Below are 23,595 nucleotides of genomic sequence, written 5' to 3'. Positions count from 1 at the left end.
TTGCAGCCCTCTTTCCACAACACAGCTGTAGTTCTGGGTTGTCTCTCCACAAGCCCTAACCTTAAGCTGAGCTTCTGAGACAGCACTCGGCCCTTTGCCCACTCCCCACGCAGTTAATGATGATTGTCCGTTGATCACAGACAAAGCCTGTCTGCTTTTATCTGTGGCTTCCACCAGGGCATGTTGATACACAATCCACAGCTGGGTCTGGGCCAGTGGTTGGCCACTGGGCCAGCTCTTGCCATACAGTGGGAATGTGACTGTTGCTCAGGAGCACAGCATGGACCCCACCATGATAATGGCTATTAGTCCAGAAGGGGGTCTAGAGTCATGACAGAGACTTTGGATCCCATGGAATAGCACAGCCGTTGTGGGATATGCCCAACACCTGCTGGAGTGACCACTGTGGCACTCTGGAGAGCCATGTTGGCACATGGTTCTTGGTGCAGATAGCCTGCAAGAGATGGGGAGGTTCTGCTGGACCTGCTTCTGGGTGGAAAAAGGAAGAACTGGACAGAGTTGTGAGGTCTAGGACAAACTTGGCTGCAGAAACCATGAGATGGCGGAATTTTAAGATCCTGAGAGAAGTGAGCAGTACAATTAACAGAACTGCAGACCTAGGCACTAGAAGTAGCTTGTTCAGGGGTCTGTTCAGCAGGAGCCCATGAAAGCCTTTCTTGGATTACACCAAGAACCTGTTGGGTTCAGCATGCTGGTCAGAGGTACAAAGTCCAGCTGGTTGCCAGGGTGTCACTCGGGAATCTGTACTGGGCCCAGTACGGTTCATCATTTTTGTTAATGACCTTGTTAATGACCAAGGTTATGGACAGTACCTATTCTGAGGCAGGTTAATGTGCCAGACAGCAGGGCTGTCATCTACAGGGACCTTGGCAGGCTGGAGAAACGATTTGTCAGGTACCTCCTGCTGTTCAGCACAGGCAAATACCAGTTACTTTGCCTGGGCTGGAGTAGCCTCCTACTTCCAGCCGGGCTGGGGCTGGCTGGCTGGGGGCAGTTCTGCAGCCAGGGACCCTGGGAGGGCTTGGTGGGTAACAGTTTGGAGAGGAGTGAGCAGTGTCCCCTTGCAGCAGAGAATCAGCCGTATGTTGAGCTGTACAAAGATGGGTCAGTCCTGGCTCAGAGAGGTAGTGGAGTCTCCTTGAAAGTGTTCAGAACTCAGCGGGATGAAGACCCGAGCAATCTGATCCTGGCCTTGCTTTGAGTGAGGGGTTGGCACACAGACCTCTAGAAGTCCTTCCAACTTAAAAACCTGTTCTGTGATCCTGTAATTTTCCTTGAAACTTTACAGAGAAATGATTTAGGATTCTTAAGTTTTCCACCCCTCAGATTCTGGTAATGAACACAGTGGAAGGAAAAAAGAAGAGTGATATAAACTGTGTGTGTAAAATACCTCTGTACGCAAAATACACTTCAGAATAGATTAAGTAACAGTATTATTGCTACACAATGTAATTTGCTGCAGCAACTTTTGTGCTGCAACAATCCAGTATAATTCTGTATGCATATAATTTTCATGGTCCTCTAGAAGAGTACATTTGTCAGAAATAACCTGTTCAAGTAGAAGAGAGCAAAATTACCATTTACACTGCACTTGAAATATTTGCGAGGGATGCAGTGTGATGCAGAGTGCAATGTACACAGCTTTCAGGGAGGTTATCAGAAAGGTTTGTGCTTCTATTCAAGGACAAAATTTTACCAATTTTGTTGATCAGGAAGGAGAGCTTTTAAACTTGGAAACCCTCCAATGGGATGGCAGGCTGAGCTTTTTGGAGATACGTGATTCTTAAGCTCACTTTTTCCTCTTTTTCTCTGTCAGGTTTTGCAGCGGCTGATTAAATCTAGAGGAAAGTCACAGAGTAAACACTTGAATGTTCAGTTGGTGGCAGCCGATAAACTTGCACAATGCCCACCAGTAAGTACAGAAGAAAGGCCAAAGAACTTGTGATACGTGGAGTTTTAACGATTCCTGCTGTGTTGGTCCTTGGTTATAGCCAAGCTCATATGTTATCACTTCACTTTATGGTGATTCAGTCAGCCCTGCAGTTGCAACTCTCGATCAGATTTTATTGCTAAGAAACAAGTTGAGCGATACTTTAATCCTTATTATCTCCTGTGCTGGGTTTGTGATGATCTTTGGCAAGGTCATAGGTCAAAAATGATGTGTAGAAAACTGAACAAATGACATCATTTGTGGAGCAGTAATATCTTAAGGTCCCAAAGGGGCAAAGTCTCAGACTCCTGGCTTGGGAGGAGGCTGCAGAGGACCTTCCGTCAGCTGTGCAGTGAGTCCAGACACACCATACAGGTACCTATCGGAGCCACTGCTCACAAACCATTTTATCAAAGATACCTATTACTCACACTGAATGACCTGCTGCTTAAAGACCAGAGGTCCTGCTAGATAGCCAGTTAGGCAGACAGTGCTGTGGGGAAAACCTGTACAAGTGTTTGGACAGGACAGCTCAGACTTGCTTTTATTTTTGAAAACTACACCTGGTTTCTGTGACAGAGAAAGCCACTCAGTGGAAGCAAACTTGGACGTGGACTTGTTCTTACAGCGTTAACAGCTGTGTGTAACATCAGTCTGGTACCACAGAAATGACTGTTCATACCAGGGAATGATCAGTCCAGTCAGGGAATGATCATCACCATGGCTTGGTGATTATCCAACTTTCTCATGCCAGAGAACTGAGTAGAAATCAGATTAATTCAGAGAAATTCAGAATAGACACTGGAAAGGTTTCCACGATCGTTCTCTCTGAATGTAGGCAAAGTGCTGACAAAAGAAATGTCTTGGAACAGTCTAGGAACAAATCTGAGAGTTGAGATAAGCCAAATGAATGCCAAACCCTAATACCCAGATAATGCTTCTAGAAGACCTATTGTTGTGTTATGTAGATGTTAAAGCAGCTGCCTCCATTTCAGATGGCTTTTATTCTTAATTCAGATGCAAGTAACAAAGTTCATGAAGCTTCTGTTCTGGAGCAATGATCCACAAGGATTTCTTTCCATGAAACTTAACTTGTATACTTTTTAAGATGCCAGACTTCACAGCCTCTTTCTCTCTTGTCCCCTGTGGCCATAAGAAGATAAATCAGGTATTTCTGAGCACTCCTAAATTACAGCAATAGATGTTACTGTTTGGAATTGAGGCTGGGCCACACAGGTCAGTGCTCTCATGCCCCTCAGATGTTCCAGAGCTGCTGTTGCTGGGACTGGTGGTACTCCATCCAGCAGAAATGGAGACCTGGAGAGAGCTTTCTCTTTCTCTCTTCTCTTGCCCATTGGTTGGCTTTTTAAGGTAGCTCTTGCCATCAGACAGACCCGCCTAATTGCTAGCTAGTGTGTGGGGACTGCCAGTTTCTGCTGCAGCTGTGTGCCTGCCTGGAACAGCCTCTGTGGCCTCAGGTCTGCCCAATGATTCTGCCTTGGATTAGCAAGAGAGTGGGGTAATTCCACATGTGCTGATTTGCCTTCTGAAAAATGTCATTTCAAGCTGACTGGCACTGCTGGCGAGTTCAGGTTATGTTCGCTTAGTAGTTTGACAGATACAAAATGAAGAATAATTAATGTGGATCTATGAAAATTCTGAATTTTTGCAGGGTTTTGTAGTGTTTTGGTGTATGTTCAGGCTAGATTCACACTGAAGTCTTAGAAACCAGAGAAAAGTAAGGATTCCTTAAAAATGGAATGGTTTAAGGACATGTCTAGAATGAGAAATCTGATTCATATTCTTCCTATGCGTGATACAAAGCAAGAATTTAAATAATCCAGAAAAGTGCTGTTGGTGGTGTGGATATGGGGGGCATACTTTGCTTTCTCCAGTTCCTGCAGTGCAAGCTCTGCCCCACACAGCTTGCTGTTTCCCTTGTGGGTGCAGGTTTTGTAGCCACGCTTTGTGTACCCCTCGCTCCATCAGCAGCACTTGCAGGTGTCCAGCTGTCCAAACTAGTAGATGGCGTCCACGTACACATCCAGCTGGTCATGTTACTGCATTGACCTGTAAGCTTCTGGTTACAGTAACTGTAGATTGCTTTGCTCACTCTTTCATCCTTGTTTTCCACTTTGAGCAGCGCAGAAAGATGTTTGAGCCATCTCAGGTTCTTCTGGAGAGCTCAGCTGTATTGTGTTTCTCATGTGTAATCTTCTACTAAATTGTTCTCTCTAAAAATGGTGACTGAGAATTCCTGTGAACCATTCAGGTCCCCTTAACTGAAACAAAACTCTACAGAATAATTTCTGGAAAAGCATATACCTTCCTAACTCCTAATGGGTGTAAGCCAAGTTAAATGGAGTTACACCTGTCTGAATATAGCTTGTGGTATTTACACCAAGCTTCCACTGAGCTTACACACAGAACAACGCACTGCACATTCTTCACATTTGAAAGGTTTATGTATTTTTCCACCTGCACAGAGAAACCTGTGCATGTTTGACAGTCTTTGCTCTTTATGTAGTGATCTCCCCTAATTTCACTTAGGTTTGCTCACATCACTTGAAATGAGGCAAATAGCTGTATTGATGGAAATAAACCACATGCAGCAGCAGGATGCATGTTGTACCTTGTTCATTGCATTACAGCACTTAGATTGTCCATCCTCAGGATCCAGTAAACTCTGCCTTTACACCCAATCTGGTAATTGTATTTTATTGCCTGAGGCAACAAAGTGAGACCCCACTGGATAAATACTTCAAAATTTCAGAGTATCCAGATTTCAAACATGTAAACATACTTGCTCAGAGGCTGCCTCCCACTCTGACTTGGCATAAGCTTATGGAGAAACCATCTGATCAGTTGTGCACTGTTTGATTCAAGAAAATTACTGCTGCCTTAGAGCATGTGAAGGGAGATGACAGTCTTGGTTAAGTTTAATTTAAAGGACAAAGTTGATCCATGACTTAATTAAGTAAAAGTATACTGCTAAGACCAAAGGTTCTGCTGTCTTCTGCACTGTGACCTGCTTCATCTGTCCTGCAGCTCAAATTCCTGCAAGAGGAGTATTTAAATGAAGATACTTGAAAACCGTAAAACCCTCACTTTTCTTTCGTTTGCTGAGAGCCAGGCTTAAGTAATCAGATGGTGCTGAATGTCTAGACATGTTAAAAATAGCTGTCTTTTTTGGCATGTTTAAGTTCAGAACTGCTTTCATTATTAATTCCTTGCTAATCTTTCACTGATGCTGCTCAAGCCAGTGCTAATTGTGCCTACTGCTGCATGACTCCGTTAAGCAAGAATAGTATTTATGGCTCAAAGAAATGTGAGCTGTGCTAACCATAAAGATTTAAGTACATTCGTTGTATACAGTTCATTATGATTTTTTTTTTAAACTTTTAGAATCATGCCAGTGTGAAGAGAGGATACATATCCCTGTGCTCTATTTGATATAACCTCAAAAATGCTAGAAATTATACTCTAGCAGAACTAAAGTGCATTGGTATAATTAAAAATAGCCAGTACACAAGATATATCTACAAGTTCAAATTCCTCTTTCTCGGATACACCTTCATCCTTACACTTCTGGCTGGGGCATCTGTTCCCCCAGGGCTTGAGCTCACATGGCTGATCTCAAATGCCATCTGGGACTGCCCATACCTGTACTGACTCTGGGCTGTACCTGAGGCTTATTCCCTCTTCCCCTCCCTCTCCCAAGCTTTCCTGTGGGTGAGGAGGATGCCTCTGTAGCCCTGACCATTTTATTTTGCATTGCTAACATGGGATGATGCACCTAGGGTATTTCACAGTGGTTATACAGTAAACCAAAAATAGCAGAAATAGCAGAGCGCAGTAACAACTATTTTATCTCCTCTTCTGGAAAGACCACTGCTTTAATGTATATAATTTCAGAAATAGTGGTATATGGAAATACTCATAACTATTTTAGGCATGTTGTAGAGAGCATACTGTGGTAAATAAAATGCATTTTAAAGAGAACCAGGAAGAAATTGTTTTACTCCACAACCCGTAGAAGCAAGCATCTCCTTAAAAGATTCTTTGCTCCCAAATACAAAGAACAAACACAGTTTAGCTATGAGCACAACTGTTAAATGCAAGAAAAAAACCAAGTGCTTTCTCTGTAATTCATTTTCCCTGTAAAACACCGTAGAGGTCTGGAATCAGGATCCTGCTAATTTTGCAGCTTCTCCAGGTGACCTTCAAGTGACAGCCAGAGAGGCTCACCATTATCAGTCCTAGCCTTATTTTACAGTTAACTGTTAAAAAGGTGACAGTACTACTGCAACTGTTAAAAGTTCTTCTTCCCTAAATGCACTTTAATTGAGTTCACTGTCAAAATATCACGAAGCTACATACCATCACACAACTGGCTGGTTTAGGTATGTCATCTAGAGTATGAGCTGTGCATTCCTTAGAAATTGAGAAAGGAAGTTATGGGCAGCTGTATTGGTGTTCCCATTGCTGATCTCTTTGTCTCGCTTACACCTTGCAGCATGTGTGGTTATTCCCGTGCAGCATTTTGTGAGCTTCCCGAATCAGCTGATACAGGTTAAAAAGAAACTTGAGAAACAGTTCCCTAGTTTAGCAGGAGAAGGTTGGTTGGAGTATTAATTGACCTGCTTGCTGCTAAAACTCCATCGCAACTCCCTTGCAAAGCTGAGTTTTGTAGAGCCAGCCAGAGTGGCCTTCAAATCAGTGGGCCAGCTATGCCAAGAATGAGCAGAGCAGGAAAATTGCTTACTAGTCTCGCACCAGAAAATGACAATATTCCTTTCTTTCTTGAAGAAAACACCTATTACATTCCAAGTGTAACATTTTAATTTCAATATTTTCCAAAGCAAAGTATATGTAAGCAAACCACATCCTTTTATTTCCATCCATTTATTTCCTGTTTGAATTACTAACTTCCAGAAATGATGATGAGGGATATAATAGGATACATAATGGATCAGCATGTTTATGTAGTGAAGGAGGGTGTAAAGGGTATAGATAGAGAAGAACAAAAACGCATCAGTAAACACTGAATTTGTACGAAGGATGTAGTGTTAGGAGTGTTCTTATTAGAAGACTCCACACTTGCTGGCAGAGGAGAGAACGTTGCTCTACTGTACTGACAGGAGAGAATATATTTAAAAAGAAATGAAATCGCCTTAGCAGCTTCTGGACCAGACTTTTGGGCAGAAGGTAGATGTGTGATCGAGGTACATGACAAATTCATCATGCAGTTTTACATCTTATTCTAGAGGTGTCAGCTCTGCGCGTATTGGATAGATCTATAAACGTATGGTTTGTATCAGTTACTCTTTAACACCTGCAGCACCTGCACTTGTTTTTCATTTCCTGTGCTATTTTCACAATATTTTTTTCCACAAAGTGCGAATTAAGATTAAAGATGAGGTACGAGATTTCACTGCTGAAAATATGCTGGTAACATTTCTCTTGAGAAACTCAGTTTATGATGGATGTTTGTTATCAGCACTTGTCATGCTGCTAATCTAAAAACAGTGTCCATTTGACTTCTTGGGTGGCTCAGAAGCTATGTGGCTTTTAATTCCTTCTACGTTCACTAGTAAAGAGCTGTCCTGTGGGTTGCATGGTGAGCTGGTCTGAGGCAGGGACCGGTACTTGCACTAATGGTCAGGGGCTATCCCCTGGTAAAGAGATTAGTAGGGGAAAGATCGTACCTGCATGGTCGTGCTGATTTGAGGTCAGATAGATAAGGCTCTCCAGACAGGCAGAATTGGAGGTAGTTAAAAAAACAATAGCCTCTGAAGGAGTCTCTCTAAGTCTCTGAACAGCTGGATGTCCTGCAGGAGCCTCTGAAGCAGCAATACTGTTTCTGCTGCTAAGAGAATTGCAAACCATGTTCACTGGAGTGGAAATAAGGTTTAGGGGCACCATCAGTGGAAATGTGTTCACAATAAGGATGAGAGAAGTATGTGTGAATCCTCCATCCAGAACCAGTGCAGAGCACCTCTATGTTACTCTGACATTGAGCTTCAGTTCCTATCTTGGAGCAAAATGAATTCAGTAAAGGAGTCATGCCTTTTGAGTGTGGCGGGGCTCACACAAGATGTAGTGAATCTTGCTGAATGGATACAGTGATTTCTGAGAGCTTTTGATCACCTTAGAAACCCACTTGTATGATTTTCCTTTGCAATCCCATGTTCTGATTATTTTCTTAAATTCTAAAGGATTACCATGATGAGAATTGTTTAACTTGTGTATCTCTGATATCGTAATGAACTGAACTTTGTTGTTGTGATCAGGAAATGTTTGATGTAATTTTGGATGAAAATCAGCTTGAAGATGCTTGCGAACACTTGGCAGAATATCTTGAGGCGTATTGGCGTGCTACTCACACCACCAGTAGCACACCCATGACTCCTCTCCTTGGGCGAAATTTAGGATCCACTGCACTTTCACCATATCCTGCTGCAATCTCTGGATTACAGGTATGTAAATACATTTCAGCCCCAAACCCCAGTGCAGATTAGATGGGGATTTTTTTAGTTAATGGGGAAATAGCATAATATGTTTTATATATCATAACTTATATTTGCTTTATCAGTTGTTATTATCTAGGGCACATAGGGATAGGATAAGGGGGAATGGCTTTAAGCTTTAAAAGTTTAAAATTTTTAAAAAAAGGGGAGATTTAGATTAAATGTAAGGAAGAAGCTCTTTACTGTGAGGGTGGTGAGGCACTGGCAGAGGTTGCCCAGAGAAGCTGTGGCTGCCCCATCCCTGGCAGTGTTCAAGGCCAGGTTGGACAGGGCTTTGAGCAACCTGGTCTAGTGGAAGGTGTCCCTGCTTGTGTCAGGGGGGGTGGAACCGGATGAGCTTTAAGGTCCCTTCCAACCCAAACCATTCTGTGATTTTATGATTATTCACTGTTTGGTCACCAGCAGTAAGAAGTCAAGCTAGGGCCTCTAACTGGTGAAACAGCAGTCAAATGATCCAAATGCTGAAGCACTGCGACTGCTCTTTAATGGGGAATAACATGTTCATAATTTTTTTTGGCAAGGAGTGAGTTCTTGAGGAAGAGTTAAATGACACTCGTATCAAGTGGCATTGTTAGCCGTATTAGAAATTGACCCATTTTTTTAATCTGGAAAAAACGTCATTGCAAATGTGACCTGTCTGGTTGAGAATAAGGATATATAGTATGTCAGTGCAGTTGAGCTGTAGTTAGGAATGCAGAACAGTGCCTGTGATGATCCTGTTGATGTCTATTCTCATAACTTCATCACAAAACATTCACTTTGGGGTGAAAAACTTCCATACTTGTCTCTTGTATCAGCAAAATGTCTTCACCTTTTTGAGTATGAATAAAATAACATTTTTTTTTAACCTGTTGAAAAAAATTCTGACCATTTTTTTCCACAGGGATAGCTCAAAAACGGCTGAACTTTGAAACTTCAAACGTGGCATGTAAATAGTCCTTAATGAGAAGTACGTGCTTTACTAAGTTTGAAAACAGAAAATGTTTTTGATTAATAGTTATGAATGCTTGAGAACACTAGGATTGCAGCGAACTTTTAATTCTGAATATTTCAGGAGTTCTGTATGTGTGTGACTTTCTAGGAGTGTGCATTTTCTAACGTGTCAACAGTAGAGCTGAGTGAATTACATGTAATGAATAATTCACCTGAGAAATTTAACCTTTGTTCTGCTTGTAGTGTGTCTGGAAGCAGGTAACAATTTTGAAGGAATTGATGCCTTGGTCAGTGTTTTCAATTAACATAAAGCTCTTTTTCCTGTGAGTGAATTGCACTTCACTGGAGGTGCATGTTACTTGATACTCACATTTCTAATGCTGTGCTTGATTTTATTAGGATCAGTAAGGCACTGTTTCCTCACTGGCTGAGTGCACAAGCACTGTTCTGTTACTAATGATGTGCACATGTAAACTGTTGTTTCCATTTTCACTTGCCTTAAAATTTCAGTTTTTCCATCCCTTCATGACAATAAAATGCCATCTGCAGAACTTCCACTTCTTCAGTTTCATTTTGAAAACTGGGTGTATCCACAGAATTTTTTTCAGGCATTTATTTCTCTCTGATCAATGGACACCAGCAGTAACTGTGAAATGTTGCTCCATTTACTTAGGGAAAACTCACACTGAAGATGAAAATCACCCCTGTGCAGTGGGCTGGCTGAAGGTATGCATCACATAATCCCCACTTCACCCTAATCGTGAAGGCTTAGGTGGGACTTGAATGGTGCTAGTTCTCTGCAGAGGGGTAAATTTCTCCCTGAGTGAATGATGCCCAACTAGAGACTGCAGGATCTGGCTTTCAGTGCCACTCAGGTGCTCGGGCCATTTAAAGAGTGCTGATGTTTCACATGGTTATCTCATAGTAAAGACTTCCAGCATCTGGAGGGCTTATCCACAAAAACGGTTTATACTAATTCAAGCCTTTTGAAGGATTTGCATCAGTTTTAACTGTAAAGATGTAGTGTGGTAATTAAAAAGCACTCGTGGGAATCCTAGGAATTAAATCAGCTTGGGTGCTTATGATATATTAAGAATTTATACTTCTTATGACCTTGCGACTCCTTCTTGCCTGATACCTAGAGGAACTGAATACCAAAAGCCCAGAGCCTCGTGTAACAGTCACACCTGAGAGTGATACAGATTCACTGGGACAGTCTGTTCTTATATCACCTAATCAGGACTTGGGAGTTATCCATCCCTGTTTTACTCATTATGTCTTGGAACATAGTTTACTAAGAACTGAAACTTCTGATGTAACTTAACTCTCTGGGCATAGGTCATCAGGGTGAAGCTGAAGGGCATAGGTACAGAAGAGTCTGATTTAAAGAGAAGGTGTAGGGGACAGTGTGCTCCAGCTGTCTCCCATCACACTGTCTGGTACACCTACCAAAGCTGCTGGTCATTTTGTCCTCCTTGATTATGACCTTACTTAAAAGGGGAAGATGTCCATGTTGAGCTCTGTGTGTGGCAGTCCTCAATAGGAAGAGTAAATTTTGTCATTGCTAACTTTTATGGACCAGTCATTTGCCTTTGTATCTAATCCCTGTTGAGCTCTAAAGCTACATAGTTCAGTCTAATTTCAGCACATGGAGTTAAATCCTGTAGTTTGAGTTTGGGGGAGGAGTGTTTCTTAGGCTCCCGAGGATTCGCATTTCAGGTGCCTTTACTGCAGAAAATGTAATGCAGTTTATCATTCCAGTTGTGCTGCAGGATCAAAATTATTGGGGGCATGAGACCAGCGCGTAACCACACCAGTTTTGTGCCACACTTACACCTCTTGGGAGGTAAATAGTGGGATTGGAATAGCTACAGAATTGAGGCAGGGTAACAGAAGGGTTTGTAGAAAAGAGCAGGTTGCAGCCACAGAGGTAAATTACTACAAGGAAGATGGAGGGTGTGAGCACAGGTGATTATATATCAAAACTGCATGCCGAATAAATGCAAGAAGCATAATTTGTGAAGAAAATATGTGTACTTTGACATATAATCACTACTAAAACCCGATGCTGTAAGGAGAACTTGGGGATAACATGGTAGAAATTGCTAGTCAGTACCTGTGTGTGTGAATTTGCAGAAGGGCCCCTCTTCTGTGCCATTCATTAAATGGAACCTCAGTGAGTATTACCTTGGTCGCATCAGACAGAAATGTGACTGCCATGCTGTAAATGAATACCCGCCTGCACAGTTACCTCCCTGTACCTGCAGCAGGTACAGCCATTGTGGCAGTGTTCTCTTGGCAGAAATGTGACTGCCATGCTGTAAATGAATACCCGCCTGCACAGTTACCTCCCTGTACCTGCAGCAGGTACAGCCATTGTGGCAGTGTTCTCTTGGCAGTTACAGGCAAATTACATCAGGTGTCTAATCTAGAGAAAGGAAAGTATGGACTAAGTTTGTACTGAGAGTATGGACGGCTGTTCTCTGCAGAGGTTTATGCAAATGAAATGCCTTTTTTTTAGGCAGCTTCTTCATTGTGCTGGTTTACTGGCAAAAAATACAGACTGATTTTTGTCAACAAGTGTAGCACATTGTCATTAGGGGAATATAAGGATAGCAAAGGCTAAACCTTTCAATTAATAAATTATCTTAGAAAAGGATTTTCTGTCAGCGTATTTAAAATATTTATTGTTTTAGTTGAAAGAATCTGTTAATATCTAATAATTATAGGCACCCCTTAGCTGCCTGTTTAGCAGCCCATTGTTTGCTTGGTCATATGAAGGCTTTTAGTTCGGACTCAGAGCTGCACCTTTTAAAAAAACCCAACAATACAACAAACATCTTCAGATGTTTTTTAAGACCACTTAGATCAGAGCTCCAAATTTCCTAAGCAGAATAGCAGCATAAATGTTATGTTCATGATCAGAGAAAAGTGATAAATGCTGAATACATCAGCTCACTTTTCATGCTAAATGGCCTGTAATATTTACCAAGGTGAATCCTATGAGAGGTACGCACTATAACACCGCCTTTGGTCTGCTTTCAGCTCTAGGAACCAGACTATTTTTGTAACCCATTCCTGTAGCATATAGGCTTTAATATAAAATGAATAACACAAAAGTGGATGGATTCTGAAAGACCTCAGAATAAGTCTCAAAACAAGCTAATAAATGTGAAATACTTTTTGTCTGCATTAATGCTTGGATTCTTTGGCACTTGTAGAGCCAGCGTATGAGGCACAGCAGCCATTCCGCAGAGAACTCTCCAATTGAGCGACGAAGTCTAATGACCTCAGATGAAAATTATCACAATGAAAGGGCTCGGAAGAGCAGGAACCGCTTGTCTTCCAGTTCCCAACACAGCCGAGATCACTATCCTCTAGTGGAAGAAGAATACTCTGACTCATACCAGGGCACGTACAAACCCCACAGGAACCGAGGATCCCCTGGAGGATACAGCCATGATTCACGACATAGGCTTTGAGTTCAAGAACCCGGGGAAAAATAGTATCCATCAGTTAATAATTGCCATAACATACCTAGGAAAAGAAATTAAAAATCAGTCATGTTAATTTGGCGGATGTAACACGGTCATACTGAAGTTGCACTCTGCTGTCACTTGATGTTAAGTAGGGGGCAAAAAAAGTGACCAGGCCCTTACGTTTATGCCAGATCATATAGGTTGTTTTTTGGGTTATTTATTTTTAGTACAGCATTTGCATTTATAGCCATATTTTCTTGTCATTAGATATTGAACACATCCATTTGTAATTTAGGGTACTTATCAAGGCACTTATAAAATAATTTCCTGTGCTGGAAATTCCAAATGACCAGTTCCAGTTGGAACCAATTTATAAACCAATTCCTGTTGGAATTCGGGTGAATTGACTGGAAAGTCGACTTGAGCATGTTGCAATCAGGTTAAAAAAAAAAAAGACAAATGAAAAATCTGAAAATTAGAAACCACTAGAAGCCGGACAGTCAGCTGTTTGTTTGCTGGAAGCTTAATTTACATTTAAAGTTAGAATAAGAGGATTTATTCTAGCTACTTATTTCCAGAATGTTTTTTTTCAGACAGACCAAATGTAAACTATTGAGAGTGCCAAATATCACAAATTATTGCAGCAGTTATAAAATACTTTCCAGTTTGAAATTCTTTTTAGACCTGGCGTGAATGTTGCAGCAAAACAATTCCTTTAGTTTAGCCAGTACTGACATTTTTGTTGCAGACAGCAATGATGAACTATATCAGGAGAAGGGGAAATACAAATGGGAAAATGAACAAACTTACAAATAGTTTGTATGGTTAAGAGGTTGAGAATAGCTTTTTTTTAACCTGTTTCCCTCTTGTTTTCCCTAGCTAGCAGTCCCAAAATGGAACATTAGTGTTTAGATACATATCTTTTTTCCCATTTTTTAGTATTCTGCCTTTTTAAATGGAAAATGATACACTCTTCTTACCCAGTGTGTAGAGCACTACATTCCAGTACATCTGAGTAACTCCCTATGTGTTACATACTTCAAAATCCATCTCTGAAATGTCTGAAAATTCCAGCATCGCACAAGAACTCTCCAGAAGATCAGTTTAAATATCAGTAATGAAATCTGAGGGAAGGGAGAGGGGTTAAATACTTGTAAATCATGAGCATTTAAAATAACACATTGGTCAGAATTAGATTGCAATAAAAATGGAGTATCAGAAAAAAATCAGCTTATGGCAAAGGGGTAGAACTGACATTTTTGATTCAAAGAACTATGATAAATCTTTGGAGATGTTGCTGCCTTACTTCCTAACAATCACTTCTTTTCACCTACTGAGTCTTCAATTTCTTTAAATAGATAAGTTGATGTGATTGGACCTTATGTCTTACGCTATCAGTGAAGCCTTACATCCAGTGTGACTGAAAAATTCACCATAATAGACCGTTTTGTACAACTCTCTAATGTCTTTAAGCAGAGACTCCTGGAATTCCCCACTGCATTTCTAAAATTGACAGAACTGTGCTGATCATCCTTTTTTTTATGCAGGTTCCTGTCAAAACTTTTTGTTGTTGTTGTTTTGCTTTTTTTCCCACAAAAAATGAGGATCATTGACTTTTATATTTTATTTTCTAATATATTTTATATTTTATTTTCTTCCCAAAGCCTGCTAAAAGTAGGCTTTTAACCACGCAGCACAAAATTAATTTCCTGAATATTACTGTATTACTGTTTCTTCTATTTTCTGTACCAGTTAGCAAAGATCACTGGTATTTTCCACCACCATTGAGTCTGGTTATCTTCTTGATGTTAGCAACAAGAAAAGTAATTCATCCCATATCCAGTAGAAGCAAAAATCAGGTACATCTCTAGCAGTGTTAAAAGATTGCAGATGCATGATTAATTTTTTAAACAACTTCACTGCCTAAAAGGCAGCTTTCAGCACCACTGGATGATTTGAATGAGCCAGTTACCAAATCAAAAAAGGAAAATATCTGCATCCATTGGAGTAGCAGAGTTAAGGATTGATGTGACAGGCCTGTTCCTGTATAATTTTCTCAGCCTAAGTGCTTGCAGGTTCAAAAAGGGCATTTAGGCTGAGAGAGCATGGCAGGATCTGGCCTGGGAAGGGTGGTTTCAGCTGCCTTCTCTAATATTTTCTGCTATAGCACAGTGGAGTATTTTCCAGTAATTCCTACAAATCTCTTGTTACATGTACAGCACACATACCTGCATGAGAAAGAAGGCATTAGGCAAAACACTTTTACTATAAGCTTTAATAAGTTTCTTGTTTGTGTGCATTAAAGTATTAATTGCAAAGGATGCACTGAGATGTATAAACCTAGATTAGCTGTTTATTCTGTAGTAGCATTAGGGATCAGATCATTTAACTGCTTGAAGATATTTGCATTTTAATGGCAGGTAGCTATGAAGCACCTACATATATTTTCTAGTAAACAAGGTTACTGCTTTATCATTTCCTAGACAGAAATGTCATTTACTTCTAGAGCCTTTTGGAGCCTTGTTTTTAAGTCTTCCGTGTCATGTTAGTGAAGGGACAGGTCTACAAAACATATATGCACAAATTCCATCACCTGCAGCATCTGAAGTGCCAAAACTATTCGTTTGTTCTAATCAAAACAAGCTTGTGAGGGAAGTCATGTACTGTCTTGAAAGAACACACCGTATTCCTTTACTGTGTGGGTTTAAGTTTACTACTATGTGCAATTAGTTTACCCTCTCTTCTCCCACTGCCCATTCCATTTTAATGTAAGAAATCAGCAGTGATCCAGCAGGTTTCCTTGCTTGCTGGTTTTTATTCTTTGAAGACAGATATATCTTTAAGTACAAATATACCGAACTTGCTAATAGATCATTAATTTATTCTAGATACAAGCTATGGGAACTCTATTTTAAAAAGTAAATTATTTTTAAGAAATGCGGTAATCGGTAAAAGCTGCAACGTTGATCAGGACATGTTAACTCATAGTATTTGTATTAGAACTTCAGCAGTGCTAGCCAGCTGTATTGTGATTTCTTCTGCAATGGCACTATATACAATTGTGAAGTTCATGTATTCCTGAATGAACACGAGTAAGACTTAATTTTCCAGTCCTCATACCATTTCTTCTTGTTATTATATTATTAAAGATCAGAGTTCTGTTCATAAGCTCTGGCTTATACAGAGGATTTTAGACATACTGATAAAACATTTTAAGTTGTTATCTGAGTTTTCATGAGGATGCTTTTGCACTAATGACAATTTACCCAATAAAGGTGGTAACAACAATCTTGGTATCTTAAAGACATTGTATGTCAGGGCATTCATATGTTTGTGAATGAATTAACAAAAGTTTTTAAAATCCTGAAGCCACTATAAAGACAATTAATTGGTAAGCTTTAAAGTACTTTGGCACGTTGTATTTAACAGACATACAGGTTCTTTTACTAGTTCCACAGATGAACATTTATCCCATGGGATGTGCAACGTGCAACTGATTATGTTTTCTGAGTATGAAATTAGGCTTAAAGGAATGTAACTGAAGCTGTTCTGTATCCAATTTTAGTTTATAAACAGTGGGCCAAATCAGGCTATCATTTTGTGCACAGGTTGGTCTGACAAAAGTCAGTCCCTCTGCTCAAGACTTCATGGCATAGTACGGCCCAGACCGAGATTTTATCCTGACAAACCATCTTGCCATGAAAATAGGTGGCACCCCTGACTTTGGACTTGATAAGCATGATTGGTTCGTCAAGCAATTGCTGTTCCCTCAGCCTGCTTCTGATCCCATATGGTTTTGTCTTAACTCCAATGGGCCCAGATAAATTCCATGTGCCTGGGAGGGGATGTGGCTCCACGACTCACAGCCTTGCCAGTGGTGGCACTCACAGTTAGTGCTGGGTTTGCTGCAAATAGAGGGTTTACTGTGTTTTCTCCAGGTTTGAAAGCTGCTTCTGAAGTTGGGGGTGGGGGGTGGTGGATATTAACCTTTTGTGCTCCTTGCTTTTAAAATGTTTAATACATACTTCAGAGAGTGAAAATTGCAGAAAGGAGGAAGTGAGCTGTAGGAATAATAAGGTGACAGTAGTTCCTCTGGGTGTGCATAGGCCTGTAACTCCAAGTTCAGTTTGACTGAAAATCTGAATTCAGTTTGGACTCAGTGCCACAGGCTTCTCTGAAACATCCCAGAATCTCATCTCCCTATTGGCACTGCCATTCTCAAAATAATACTGCTAGTACTATTACTTTATGGCATACTGATTTGAGTAAGTTAGGGCTATCATTCGTCCTTTTTTCTTTAAGAATATATTAAATGTGACCTCTGCTGTATTTTGTTTTACAGGTTCAGTGCTTCTGAAGCTTAACCTTGACTTTTTTTTGTTTTGTTTTTTTTTAAAGCACAAGTAATTGGAGACCACATATTAAAAAAATCAGATGCATGTTTTGTAAAATACCACTTATACAAATCTGATTTTGTTCCTAAAAATGTGTATTTTAAAACTGGGTTATATTACTGCAGTTGGTATTAATACAAGTTTGGATTCATAGGATTCTGCCACCATGTATTTTATTGCAGTTGCCTCTCTTTTCTTCAGATAGCTCTACAAAGAGTAACAGGACTGCAAGATATGGTAATATAGCCAATTTTAACTCCAGGGAAATTAAGTTCTCTCTGTCTTTAAAACAATGACAAAAGCAATGTACTATTTGAAGAGTCAGCATTTGAATAACCTTTATTAGGTTGTTATTCAATTTATTTTACATAGAAAAATAAAAGGACATTTTAATAACGTGGTGAAATATATGTAAGGAACTAACTTGGAGAAAGAGCTGAAAATGCTACTTAGTATTGAAATTTGTAGAATGCATTTAAAAAGAGAAATACTGAATCCATAGAGACAATTTTGGGAGAAGGTAGATGTAATTTAAAAATGTTAGTAAGAGTGTGTCATTCCTTTATTCCTTTGAACATGGTGAAACTGGGAGTAGCACTGGCTGGGTCTCTGTGAGGTTTACGAGGCCTGCCTTTTCCCCTCAGATTTTTTGGCAGTGAGTTACTATCTGGACTAGATCCTACAGACACCTACAACTGGACACAGTTTATAACTGTCTGCTCCGAGAGTCGGTATTTGCAAGGTCTGACCACAAATATCACATACTGATTATCTGATGCCTTATCAATATCTCCTGAAAAACAAATTGTAATTAAATTTAACGCCACAGTCCCCTTTGGTATGCATTCTACTCTGTATAAGCAGTAGGAAATCAATATAGTGAGAAAATCTATTGTACAGTACAGAATAATATATTTTGCCAATGATGTACAAACAGAGCAAGGAAAAAGAAGCACATTTATAACAGCACAAATTTACAATAATTCCACTGTTGCATTTGGAGGTGTATTTTTGAAAAAAAAGGTAGACTTTTTGATCCTGCGTCAGTGGCTTTATTGCATTTTTGATCAGTTAAACTTGCTGCCTGATATGTCAGCAGTTTATTTTATGCATATGTGATTGTTTTTTCAGTAACTGTCTCCTTCCATATTAATTAAGGAAAAAAAAACCAACTTTTTGAATTAGAAAGTCCACTGCATTTCTTGCTAATTTCCTCCTCAATGCTGAAATTGCATTAATAACTTCTGATTTTGGCTGGTGTATAGATTTTTGGCATATGACTGATGAATACACCACAAATGCACTAAGAACCCAAGGTCAGGAGTTAAATACTCCCAGTAAGTTCGTTCTTGGGGCTACAGAGCTACTTGGTTTAATGTATGGGGGGGATGGGGAGGTGGGGAGAGAAGAACGTTACACTGCAAGAGCTGTGGAGAAGTACACCCAAAACCTTCCACTGATACTGCTGGGAATTTAAAATGGGAGGAAAGTAAGTTTAAGGAATGTGTGTGTCTGTGGCCAAGGTTTTATTTGCATTGGAAACACACCAGCTTCTCTTCTCATGCAGAGAGAGAAAGTCAGTGATATTGTACAGGAAAAGCATAGAATCAAGCAAAATGCAAACTGTATGTACACATGAGAAATAGAGGGGTGAAGAAAGATGAAAACGGTCATTCAATTTGCAAACTATGGACCTTGGGCTTCTCAGATCCTAGAAAATCTCCGTTTCTCACCCAAACTGGTTCCCAGTGATAGCTTGGCAGTGTTACCTCCAGCCTCACTGCGAGCCAGTTCAGAGTCACGCTGGTAAAGGTGTTACTGACTTTACAAAAAAAAACCAACCAAAACTAAAGATATACTCACAAATGTATGTTTTCTGCTGATTTGCCCCTTTCTGGTTTTCCTTCTATAGATACTGTATGTGTAGCATTCTACAAGGCATGCTGGGTAAAATATACTATGCAAATGTGTACAGTGTTGCATGCTCTGGTCTCCCTCTGCTTTTAGTGGCTTTCAAAGAAAGAAAAAAAGTGGTGTTATTTTTGTGATCAGAATCATTTAAAAAGGACAATGCAGACTGCATGCTGATAGTATCCTCATTTCTATGGATTTGTTTTATGGAATTTAGATGTACAAAAATGAACTGCATTATAATAACTTTTCTACAATAAATGAAAAAACTACAAACCGTTTAAAAGTCTTTTAAGTTTCTTTGCATTCTGCACTCAAGATTGGAAAAAGCTCAGAGCCATCACTTGAGAAACCGTTCAGAGCATTGCGGTATTTTGTTTGCCGATAGCTTTTGGCAGCAGCTTCCTGTGTTATGGAATTTTTAGTAAAAATTAATGAGATTCTGATGAAGGAGATGCATCTGGTCTGTGAAATGAATGATGTTTATTTTTAAATCCATCTGCTCTTAAATAGCTGCAACTCCAAAGTACATAAATACATATAATATCTCACTGTTCATGAGGAAGTAAAATATTTGCAGCCAACTGCTCAGTTGAAGGATTCTCATGAACTTTAATGGTCTTTGGATCTGGTTCTCAGTATGATCTCATGCTAATGTAAAGTGGGTTCCTGGACAGAAACAACAGAATGATGTGAGGCATTAAGGTCTGGTTATTAAAAAAAAAAAAAATTAAATGCTGTTTATAACAGCTTGAAAAACAGAAAGCACTGAAAAATGCTGCTGCTTCCAAAGGGCGAATAACAGGAGCCAGCAACCAAAGAGAGATGCTGTGATCACCAAAAAAATGTGGAAGTACAGAGCTTATAAACTCGGTATGGCAGCAGGAGATCAAGCCAGGGCTGTGCAGAGCCCCAGCAGAGCAGTAAGGGCTCTGTGCCCAACTGTACTGCTAGGCTCCCCTGTACAACTGCCCTGAGGAGAGCAGTGGTGGCTGCTGGCAGGGCTCAGCTATGTGTCACCCATTAGGGTGTCCAGGCCTGGCAGTGCCTGCAGTAACCAGTGGCATGGTGTGCTTGCACCTCAGCATTTCTGTCAGAAGCCTGCCTTTGAAGAACAGAAAGACTTCGCCAGGTAAGCTGCATGTTATGTGTGAATTAACATTGGCTTTTACATACCTAATGCAGAAGCAGGGCTTTTAAAATTGTTTAATTGAATTATCTTGTCTAAAGTGTTCAGAATCAGATATAAACATACAAGTTGTCATCTAAGCTGTTAATAAAAAGCTTAAGGTCTTCTAAATAAATATAACTGAGCCATGTATACATAAATGTATTCTTTTACGTGTTTTCGTATGATCCAGGAAGTTAGAAGTTCATTGTCTTCTCCACATGTTCTAGTTTCTTCCATATAGAAGTATTTTCCTCTCCATTGGTGAAAGTCTGCTGTAGGCAGACAACGCGCTTCCACAGTGTAGAAATGCTCAGATGACCCACTGAGCATTGAAACAAAACGTACATGACCTGAAAAAAGCTTTTCAGAACTCCAGGAGGAAACTGTGATTGTATTCACAATAAGCCATGCTGATTTAAGTGCTTTCTTAGAAAGCTGCCACCAGCAATAGGAAGCCCAACATTCATGTTAGTGTGTGGAAAAACAGCAGTGCAATACAGGATAAACTAGGCTGCCATACAAATGTCCTGATAATTTAACTAACAGGGAAAACAGAGGTGAAATCCTAACAATAGCTTCCTAGCCCTAAAATACACCATACATTCATTCATTCTGTAAAAACATCACTGTTTTGCAGCTGTTGTGTGCAGGCAAGCCGGTGGTAGTCGTTACATGGGGTGTTACAAGGCAGGACCAAGGGGTGCTGGCTGCAGTCAATGTCCTGTCCAATACAGTCTGATGTAACTCCAACAAGTGGTGGTGGCAGACTCTTTGAAGTTGCTTTGGTAAGGCACAAGGTTTAACAAAACAAAACTACATGGATGAAGAAACCCTCAAAGGTCTTATATTTGCAGAATCAAAGTAAATGGTTTAATTGAATTTTGCTACATTCTCATGTATTTGTGCAGTCTGCCTAGTCCTGGAATGAACCCATGGATTTCAGGCTCACTCCGTGTTTACAACAGGAGAACTGAGAACAGAAATGAATCAAATGCATCTGAAATTCTCAGCTGAGGTATGGCAGAAAGAGGGATAACTGTCAGTTTATGAATAATTAATTCTGTTGCAGGCTGAATGCTGAACCTGTGGAAAGTATCACATTGGAGGAGCTGCTTCATTTACCTGTCAGTCACACACCACCCCTCTGACTGCAGCTCTCACACAGATGGACAGTTCCTGCTATATACCTTGATTTCCTTTTTGCCTTCCCCCACCAGCTTCTCCGAAGCTGCTGCACCAAGCCAGCAGACATCCTTGTTTTTACTAAGAGGAATGAATAAACAAATGTTGGTAATTCCAGCAGCTGAACAGTATGGCAGGGTATATATGCATTGCACTTATACAGGATAAAGTGTTGCTACTTTTTCAACCTCATGGTGATTGTCATGTTTGAGGTTAAAAATTAGCAATGTAGCTCTAAAACAGCAGCCCCAAACCATACAGGGCAAAGAGCCTTTGTATCGAGCAAGATGCTATTTTTTTTTCACAGACTGTTGGTGGCTGTTTAGCAAACAGTGGTTTCACAGAAGAGCCAGAGGGTGTCTGGGCTAACCATGCTTTCCCTGCCACATTAGGCAGCCCATACCGCATCACTGTTGTCAATGCTGAAAAAGGTGTAAAGCATGAGCACCATGGACAATACTACATTATATCTAGTTATTTTAAACCTGGATGACTACAGATCTGTTACTAGTGCAGTGCATTATTTATTTTTATCCTATTAAAGTTGGAACATGCCAGTTTATTATCAGGATATTTTTCAACTGTTATGGATCATATAGTCCCGTTCACTGCCACAGAAAGCATTAAAGCTTGCAGGCACAGACAGAAACTCATAGATTACTACTGGCCTTGCTACTTTGAGTATGGGCCAATACTGCACCAGGGAAAATAAAAGCAAGAAGCCACAATCAGAAAAAAAGCTGGTGGAAGGAAAGAAGCAAAAAACTCTGAAATGAGAAAGGAGTAAATCATATCAGAGGTGGGGCAGAAGCCATGTGAGAAGGTGAAAGCAGCATACCAGGCAGCCAGTAAGGAAGGTGGAGATAGAACTGAGGGCAGAAGTGTGTCAGCTTGCAAAGGAGCAGGGGGAAAAACAGAGCCAGTGGTAAGCGCCTCTGTGGACAGGAAAAGGGAGGCTATGGTGCAGGTGAGAGGGCAGTACATAATGAAAAGCAAAGCCATCAACATGTACTAGCAATGACAGAAAGTTATGTTATGGAACACTCATTGTTATGAGGAACACAAGCATGCCCAGAGGACTTTAGGCAAGGAGCTTCCCTGTCCCAGGTAAGACATCCCATCCCAAAATAAGCTTCCCCATGTTGAGATGGAGGCTTCTCCATCCCAGCTAGGGACAGAGCACAACTCCAAGGCTAGCCCAGTTACCACCTGGCTACCAACAAAGAACTGCATGTGATTGCTGTGGTGGTAAGCAAAGCCTCCAAACCCTAATCTTCAGAGAACATGCCTTTTGAATATAAAAACAGGCTTTCCACCAGTTTTGCTCTTCCGCATTATCTCCCAAAGTTGTGTTTGCTCTTTCATAGAAGTGCAGGCTTCGCTTTTCCTTACCATGCCCACCAGTGTTGTTTAAAATGAATATGTGCCTAACAGCTGTGCAACCTACCCCTGGCTCCCTGGAGTATGAATACTAGTGCTAGAAATACCTGTTGCCCAAATTCACACCATCACTGGTGTCACAAGACAAACATGACTGACACATGTAAAACTGTTTGTGCAGCAGCTAATGAAGGCCTTGGGGCTGAAATGCATGGGCTACAGGGCAGCTTTACACATAAGGGTAACACCATGGTGCTTCTGTTAGAGCACTGGTTTGGTCAAGGATAAAATAAAACTGCGGCCATCACCCCATGTCTTGTCTCTAGCATACCACGTGCGGGCACTAAAAACCTATTTATTAAAGGGTTAGAAAAATAATCATAAAATCGATTAGGTTGGAAAAGCCCGTTAAGATGACCAACTGTAAACCCCAGCACAACCAAATGCACCACCATCCCTGCGGCTTTAAACGCTGCGGCAGGTCTGGGCACAGGGATTTATCTTTGCGGTGGGCCGGATGCTTTGAACGACCGCAAGTACCAATGCGAACTCTGCGTTCCCTCAGCTACTGAGCGCCTACTCCTTCACACGCACCACAGCCCTCACTACACACCGCTAAAGCGGAGACGCGTAATGGCGGGCTCCGCGGTTGCTCCGCCCCCGC

General features: G+C 40.7%; 1 protein-coding gene and 1 long non-coding RNA gene across 9 annotated transcripts in view; one reads left to right on the top strand and one right to left on the bottom strand.

Annotated features, from left to right (window-relative positions):
• The window catches only part of CACNB4 (calcium voltage-gated channel auxiliary subunit beta 4), a 115,724-nt gene extending 96,240 nt beyond the window's left edge, over positions 1-19,484 (top strand). For 3 of the 6 annotated variants that reach the window (XM_062637814.1, XM_062637815.1, XM_062637817.1), the window contains 3 exons: positions 1,838-1,933; positions 8,245-8,430; positions 12,636-19,484. In XM_062637814.1, the coding sequence (XP_062493798.1) occupies positions 1,838-1,933; positions 8,245-8,430; positions 12,636-12,896 (543 nt within the window). In that variant the 3' untranslated portion in view covers positions 12,897-19,484. Of the gene's footprint in view, positions 1-1,837; positions 1,934-8,244; positions 8,431-9,364; positions 9,431-10,087; positions 10,141-12,635 lie in introns of those variants that run through there. The other 3 variants (XR_009968316.1, XR_009968317.1, XM_062637816.1) reach the window with 3 other exon arrangements.
• A 906-nt stretch (positions 19,485-20,390) lies between these two features.
• LOC134173626 (uncharacterized) lies at positions 20,391-23,594 on the bottom strand. 3 transcript variants are annotated; one of them, XR_009968321.1, is made up of 3 exons: positions 23,545-23,594; positions 21,492-21,632; positions 20,391-20,691 (listed from the first exon to the last, which is right to left on the bottom strand). It is a non-coding gene; the product is annotated as an uncharacterized LOC134173626 (long non-coding RNA). The 3 variants fall into 3 exon arrangements; XR_009968320.1 differs by lacking the exon at positions 23,545-23,594 and adding an exon at positions 23,384-23,520; XR_009968319.1 differs by lacking the exon at positions 23,545-23,594 and having other exon boundaries at positions 21,492-22,394.
• Position 23,595: the final 1 nt, after the last annotated feature.

This window comes from Pezoporus occidentalis, unplaced genomic scaffold (genome assembly GCF_034315485.1).
Source record: "Pezoporus occidentalis ecotype Australia unplaced genomic scaffold, CSIRO_AGI_Poc_V1 ctg54, whole genome shotgun sequence".
NCBI classification, from domain to species: Eukaryota; Metazoa; Chordata; class Aves; order Psittaciformes; family Psittacidae; genus Pezoporus; species Pezoporus occidentalis.
The sequence above is the reverse complement of the archived record's forward strand: the minus strand, read 5'-3'. Positions and strand labels throughout refer to the sequence as shown.